The sequence below is a fragment of the Corvus kubaryi genome, unplaced genomic scaffold (genome assembly GCF_017639235.1).
Source record: "Corvus kubaryi isolate FWS band 111438036 unplaced genomic scaffold, C.kubaryi_AGA036_p1.0 134, whole genome shotgun sequence".
NCBI classification, from domain to species: domain Eukaryota; kingdom Metazoa; phylum Chordata; class Aves; order Passeriformes; family Corvidae; genus Corvus; species Corvus kubaryi.
Genome location: NW_024580668.1, coordinates 5,384,091 through 5,391,926, shown reverse-complemented (window position 1 = coordinate 5,391,926; position 7,836 = coordinate 5,384,091). Strand labels below are relative to the sequence as shown.

Here is a 7,836-nt window from a genome sequence, read left to right as displayed (position 1 = left end):
TGAGTGCTGACCTGAAGACAGAGCAGCAGCTGATGTTTGGGTGCTGTTTGCGCTGCACAGTGCAGGGAGAGGAGCACTCAGGGCCCTTCTGCAGAGCAGCTGCAAATCCCAATTCAAGGCCAATAGGATTTCACCAGTTTAGACCCCAGCCAGGGTGCCTGTGCTGATAACCAGGCTGTGTGATAAAGGCACACCTGCCACTTCAAGCAAAAGCAGCACAAGCCTTAAATTTGGATATTTATTTCTTAGGATCAATAAATGACAAAATAAAATACCATACAGTACAAAGGCTATATCGGGAATTAACCATTTCATTACACTTTGATCAGTAAATACAGTATCAATAATAGCATGTTACATTGAAAGAGTGTTTCCCATTGCCACACAGAAGGATTCCACACCCTCTTCCTTCCCTTTGTCACAGAAAATAGTACAAAGTAGACACGGACACACTTTTAACATTCATTTTTTTCCCCATTGAGCAACAGGCCACAGAAAATAAAGCACATCAACATTTTGTATCTCAGAATAAAATAAAAAATAAAGGTGCACTTTAAAAAATATTTGCCATAAATACAATATGTGCAGGATTATCGGGTGGCACAGCTGGGGAAGGACTCTGGATCACAAAGCCAGGACACAGCATCATGAGATTTGGATTAGCAATTTCTGTTCTCGTACTAAGCAAACCCAGACTGAGGACAGGAAGAGTGGTTGAGCTGTGATGTGAAGAACCAGACAGAGCTCTAGCAGATACAGCTTTGGTTAAAGAGTCACCAAACAACACAGCCAGGAGGACACCGGACTGACACTCACAGCGCCGTACACAGAGGTGCTCCCATGCCCTGGGGAGGTTTGCTGTCTCTGCCCAAGAGCAGCAGTGATGCAGCTGCACAGATGATGGGTTCAAACCTGCAGCACGAGCTGTCTGCAGCACCAGCACACTTGGGGATTGTTTCACTGAACGCTGGATGCTAGAAATGCAGAGTCCTGCTATTGTTGTGTTTACGGCACGTGCCCTGCTAACCCTCCTTGCTGATTTTCCACTGAGTTTGCTCCTGAAAAGCTCGCTGAAGTGAGGTCTCATGCACCTTACAAAAAAAGACAAGCTCAGCACAGCATTCCAACACTGATGGACCGGGCCTGTGGTGGGAAAGTCCTGTCTGTGGGAAATTTCTGAATAGCAAAATGACTTGATAAACCTGATTTCACACTGCCAAACGGATGGCTCTAGCAAGAGCACTGTGAAGAGAAACAAAACCTCAAAATAACGTTTGAAGAGGTCACTTGATAGACTCTCTTCAGAGGGGAATTTCTCAGAATCCATCTGGCAGCACTTCACATCTGTGGGTTCCACAGATTTTATTCTTTTTTTAGTCAAAACAAACAGTTCCAAACACAGGGAATTTGCATAGATGAGCAGAGGCCCCAACACTCACCCCTGCTTTGCTGAGGAGTTCAGCCAAGACAGGACACAATGGATGGGAATTTGTGTTCTGTCTAATGGCAAAAACCATTCACATCAGATTAAATTTAAAAACCTTTCCAGGTTCGCAGTTCAATCATTGTTAAAAGGCATGTAAAGAACCATTTATCTGGTAAATATGGGGCTGTTTGTACCTTTTTCTTCTCTGCTGTATCATCTTTCCTTTACAAGGCCGAGCTGGACGGGGCTTGGAGCAATCTGCTCTAGGGAAAGGTGTCCCTGCCCATGGCAGGGGTTTGGAACTGGATGGGCTTTAAGGTCCCTTCCAACCCAAACTCTCCAGTGATTCTCTGGAAACTATTGGGATTTGCAGTGAGTTATCCTCACTTCTTCCCATCTCTAAGTTGAATATAGCAAAATTAGGTGAGGGGGGAAGAGAGGATGAAACCAGCTGTAACTTACACTGCTCAGCTCAAGGTTGTCAGATTTGGCCAGTGGAAGAGGTAGCTTTGAGCTGCAATCTCAGATTAAGGCCATGGACCCAGGTCTGCTTTCCTGTTAAACTGCAAGAACAGAGCTGTAGAAGTCAGCAAACCACTTGGATAAATCCCCCAAGTTCCCCCAGCTCTTCAGCACTCCAGTGACCCAGCAAACACTGTGGAAGGAGCTTATGAAAAGTTCACATTTACTCCAGCTTTCTCCCACTGTCATGTCAAACCAAAAATAAACCTGCCAGTTTCTCTGAGCTGTGATCAAATATTCTGTAAGCTGCCAGTGTATCTCAGTAGTGAAGATCTAAACCAAGCATCTTATGTGAAACAACAAGTTTTGTACAGTGTTTCCTAAGATAATCAAGCACATTTCAGCAGGTTGGTGTTGGACAACTGTAGTAATAATGCTTAATATTTCAAAAGCAAATGAGATATGCAGGGTGTTAAATTGCAATGGAAGTCAAAGCAATGCAGTTGCAGCTTCTGTGGGAGGTTTCAGAAAGCGCCTCCCAGCTGCTGACTGTATTTAGAGGTGAAGTAAAAAAAATTGGGTCCTCCACAAACATTTGAAGTGTCTTGCCTGGAAGGCCAATGTTAAATTTGTGACATCAAGACTCCTCTTCCTTTCAAGGCAGACCTTTCCCCTCTCCTGTTCATGGTACCTGGATTTTCCCACAAGTCAGGATGAGCAGGTCTTCTAGAGATTCTTCTTCCAACCTGCCCGAGCCATTTCACACACACCATACACAGAAAATATTTGCTGGTTTCTCACAGATTTCCTTCTGAAGAGACCAGTCTCCTTTATGCCTGTTTGTTTCATTTCATTTATTTGTCTGCCACTACCTGTTTTCTTTGTCAAGGAGGAGTCAACAGTACATGAGCAACAAAAGTGCTTGGTCTAATATAATCTCTGCCCTCTGCTTGGTACAACCAGGGCAAGAGATCACAAGAAGGCATGACAGAACAGAGCTTGCAGTTTGGCTGAATCAGAAGAAACTAAAGCCCCACTGACTTTTATTTGGAGCCCTTTCTTTTGCCAGGGTTCTGTACTAGGCATTAAAACCAGCTCCCATCCCTGGCAGGTGTGGTTGGAGGCTGTGGCTGGTGGGCTGCCATGGTAGCAAGCTGGGTACAGCTGCCCCGTTATAAATGCCCCAAAAGTGGTCAGTCACCACCACCAACTCACAGCAGATGCCCCCAAATGGGTGTTTCCTCTATGTGCTGAGCCCAACAGGACCTACACCGCAAGTCCAGGGAGTTGTACTCGATGATTCTTGTGAGTCCCTTATAATTTGGCATGTTCTGTGATTCTATGATGTGACATCTGCAGCAGATGTCACCCAGTGGTTCAGTAACTGGTCTCCATCATTGTGTGACCCTCACTGGAGTTAATCCACACCTCCAGCACTGTGGCTTCAGTTAGGGACCACAGGTGCTCATTAGCTGAAGAGTGACATGGGATGGGCAAAGCCCAGAAAGCCGAACTGAGCCAACTCTTCTACTTTGTCACCTTATAGAGCCAAGTGCTGCTCTCCTGATGATGTGTAGTGTGAAAGGGGACACAAGGTCACCACCAGCAGAGGTTGCACAGGATGATTGGTCAGGTTCCAGGTTCGTACAGGTCGCCATTTGGGGAAAAAAGCCCTTTAGCCTGTCCCAGAGCCCTGTGATTTTGGTACTAAAGACTCTGCAGCAATTTGCTGTATCACACAGTGGGCTGTTAGAGGTGGAACCATATGGGACAAAAGCTCATGCTCTCCTGACCAGCTGGGAAATTCCAAAGAGACTTTTCAGGTCTTGTTTCTGTTCCTCTGGCTTGTTAAAAGAAAGTGGGTTTAGAGCCAAGACTCCCCAGTTTAGACCTTCTTATGCTCTGCATTTGAACTACCTGAATGTTTGGGTACAGCTCAGTGTGCCAACACATCTGGTAGCAAAAAGTAATAAAAGAAAAGGTAGAACAAGAGGACCTGCTGCCTACAACTGCTATAAACTGAGATGTTAGCCTCATGGAAATGGTGAGGAAAACAAGTAAAACTGGAATAAGAATAGGAAAAATCTGAAGGTCCCACAGAACTGGGGCAGATTTCTCTTATCTCAGCAGCCTGGAGCCCTCATGAGCTCAGAGTTTTGTCACCTCTTAATGCAGGCCAGCAAACTGTTCTCCCTGGTAAAAAATAGGATTTGGCTGTATGGCAAAAGGAAGATTTTCCGTTTCTGTTCATTTTCAGCACTCCATCTGGGCACAGCCTCTGCATTCTTGACTTTGCCAGAGACTCTGCTGTTACGGTGCAGAGGTACCAATGCCAGGCACTGTGGATGCCCTAAAGCCAAAGGTGACCCCACTCCCCAGGCCACAGCCACCCCAGCCTAGGTAAGGCATCGTCTGTTCTTATTGAATTTCAAGGAGCCAGAGCGGCTCTCTTGAGCACCTCGGTCGTATTACTCACAATGGAGATATATATTTCTAAATAACCACCTGGCTCCCTGAGTTTTCACTCCTCGTTCATTGAACATCCCACAGACGAGCATGTCCATTCTCCAAAAACATCCCTTTCTGCTCAAAGCTTCTTTCTCCTCATCAAACTCTCTGCTCGGTGCCACCAGGAGACGTGATCTCAAACCCTTGGATGTGAACATGGCATCTCTGCACTGAGAAAAGGATGAAATGCAGAACAGTTTTGCCTAAGTCGAACACATTTTGGCTTCCCAGTTAACACCACACCTGGATTTATGCCAGACTGAAGTTACAATACATGTAGACATTACTCACAAGAGGCAAGGCCAATGCTCGAAAATAACCTCAAAGTTACTGGCAGAACAAAGCCTATTTTCCCAACAAAAATGACTTTGCTAAACACATTTGTGTTATGAGAATTTGGAGACCATGCATGAAAGTCACAGAGGCCTCTCTCAAGTTTTGACTCCACGATGAATTGTGTTCCTCCTCCTCCTTCAGCTTCAGTATGTAGTTTCCCTTGTGACCTGGCTGGAAAATGTGTGGTTGCTGGAGATGCTGTTGGATTTCCTGGTGAAGGCCAGTCGTTTCTTCTTCTTCCTCCATGGCAGGCACAGGATTGTGAGTGTGGAGAGGAAGATCTGGCGGAAGTTTGCCGACACCAGGTTGTAGAGGATGGGGTTGATTGCTGAGCTGACGTAGAAGAGGACGTTTGTCAGCATGTAGAAGTAGTGGTAGAAGTTGTAAAGGAAACTGGAAGAACAGATGAAAGATAAAAATCTTGAGTGTGAAGAACTCAAAGTCACAAGGGTGAGAAAAACATGAGCTGCTTTCCAGCTAACGTTTTTAGGCTGCAGACACAAGCTTACCAGTGGAGCCTGAGCCACCAAAACCCATCTATATCTTCAACTGGAACTGGTCAAACACGGATCAGATGCCTCTATGAAGACATCACCCCCTCACCAGCAGTTAAGAGACTTGTTTAAGCCCTGGGGCCAGATGCAATAGTTACCTCGTGCATTCATTTTTTTTTTGGAAACAGGCATTCTGGAAACTGAGAAGCCAGACGGAAATTTGCTTCAGTGTCATACATATACATTAGCTCGACTTTTTTGGCTGCAGTTCTGATCTACAGAGGTTGCAGACGAGCCAAACTCCAGTAACAGATGCAGCTCTCTCCTCCCTCTGGCAGTGAGAGCAGCATCAGCTCATTCAATGGGTCCCTGGGTTGGGATTTGTCCATAATGTGGGATGGCATTTCCTGTTCTGGGGGCAAGCTGATGACAGCATGCTTCTGAAACACATCCTGACCACCACAATTTAAGGTTTTCAACTAGAACTGGTCAAAAATGTTTTATTATCTTTTATACTTTTGGAAATATATTTCCTTGGGCCAACTGAGAACAACAGCCCTGAACTTGTAAAGCATTTATAAACACCACAGGTCTCATTTTCTGCAAGATGTTCCTCAGAATCATTTATCTTGGTGAAAATTGCAGACCTTTTTCCTAGTCTGAGTAGTGTCTAACAAAAGATAAATAGAGGAGCTCTGGACTACACTGCCCATCCCTCCACACCCCCTCAGCACTGCCAAGGACTGCACAGCCCATCCAGCTCTTACAAGCAGAGTTTCTCTATGTAGTTGTGAAGAACTTATATTGGAAAAATGTCTCTTCTTCAGGCACATGTGTTTGTAAGTGAACATGCCAAGCTGCTGCAAACTCTTGGTTAGCCACCAGACTGATAGTTCACTATCATTCTGTAAATTCAGTGTTTTCCTAAAATCACTCATGGTTTTAAAAAGAAGAAAAGAATGTTATGTGAACGCAGCCACGATGCATAAATTCCCACTAATTGCAGACAGACTTCTCTACCCCTCTTGCTCAAAGCAAATGCAGTCACTACATAATTGAATACTGCCTTAAGTGCTTTTCATATAGGAAAGCAAAGGAGAAACAAGAGTTTGTCCCAGTGTGTGCCTAGAGCTCTGCTTTCGTGACTGAAGATAGATTTTGGATTTTACTATGGCTGGATCCACAGTCCCATTCAGTAGACTAATTATCGTAACATCGTAATTTTTTATATTTTGTGTTTGGAGCTAATGGAATTTTAGTTTGTTGTTGTTGTTCTGCTTTTTAGTATTGTAAATTTTTTCTTTGCCTCAAAGGAAACAGCCCTGATCTCAGGGAGAACAGGGATGTTACACCATGGGAGGAGACACGAGTGCATTGTTTGGCATCTCTGGCTTCCTGGATGTGTGTCCCCAGACAGCATTAGCTCTTAATGACATATTTAAAAATAATAATCAGTTTGGTGGTTGCTTTGCTGAGGAACCTGGCCTGATGCCTCAGAAAGGAGCAGGGAGCTCCTGGGGTGCCTTTGCACATCTGTGAGCAGTGCACGTGTGTTCGTACAATTATCCCGGAATTCTCTGACAATCTGGGCATTTCCTAATCAGCAGCAGCTGCTGGTATTTCATTTTGATCCACTCCTTGCACAGCCCAGTAAATAACCCTCCCCAGACTCAGTAAGTAGCACAGTTATTCCCCCACCTGTGTAACCTCCCCTGTCGCTGAGGAAATGTGGCCTTGTGGAGCCAAATTGTGTGCTGACGGGAGCTGGTGCATCTTGGGGCTGGGGATCAATATCTCTGGCAGAGAGACTGAAATCCACTCCGGGTGTACCAACCCCCCTGTCCAAATGTCATTTCATCAAGGGCTGCCAGGGGTGAAGCCCCATGGCTGCTGCCAGTGGGACGAGTCAGTGGCTGCAGCCCACAGGAGGAGGAGGAGGGGCTGCTGATGCATTTTGGTTGAAGCTAATGCTTCCTTCACCATGTCTGGGGGATTTAGGTAAAACAAAGGCTCTTAATTTGGCTGGCAAACACTGACATATCCAAAGAAAAGAACCAAAACAGCAATTAGGAGTTTGAGGATTTAATTCCTCAATTGGAAAACACCTTTGTTCCCAGATCCCCACCTCCATCTCCTCACCTGTGCCCTGGCATCCCCAGCCCCGACCTGAGCCCCCACCCTGTCCTGGCATGGGGGCACCATGTCCCCCACGCTGTGACTCACTCTGTCCAGTGGCTGGAGGGGACATAGCAGAACATGAGACGCCGTATGTGGTAAGGGAGCCAGCAGACCACGAAGGCGATCACCACAGCACCTGCAAGGCAGGAAAAAAGCCCTTAACTTTGTGAGCAACTCTCCATCAGGGTGAAAAGGGGACCTATCTGCGTGGGTTTTATTGCTGTAACCTGTTTTCCTGCAGCCCCACTTGTTCTTGTATTGCTGTAGTGCAAAGAATTAATAACCCTGAGGGACAACCAGCCTGCAAATGTCTGTAAAAACAAGCAAAACAGAAGTAATAGAAAACAGCGCTAAACTCTGGGGCAGGGACATAAGAACAACAGAAGGTACAGATGAAGGACTGGTGATGCCTAGTTCAGACACTGGCTTAAA

At 45.7% G+C, this 7,836-nt stretch overlaps 1 protein-coding gene across 1 annotated transcript in view; it reads right to left on the bottom strand.

Moving 5' to 3' along the window:
* Positions 1–224: 224 nt before the first annotated feature.
* NTSR1 (neurotensin receptor 1) overlaps positions 225–7,836 on the bottom strand; it is a 54,737-nt gene continuing 47,125 nt past the window's right edge. Inside the window, exons 3-4 of the mRNA XM_042046349.1 lie at positions 7,450–7,540; positions 225–5,125 (exon numbers count right to left, since the gene is read on the bottom strand). Of these exons, the coding sequence (XP_041902283.1) occupies positions 4,876–5,125; positions 7,450–7,540 (341 nt within the window). The 3' untranslated portion in view covers positions 225–4,875. The remainder of the gene's footprint in view (positions 5,126–7,449; positions 7,541–7,836) is intronic.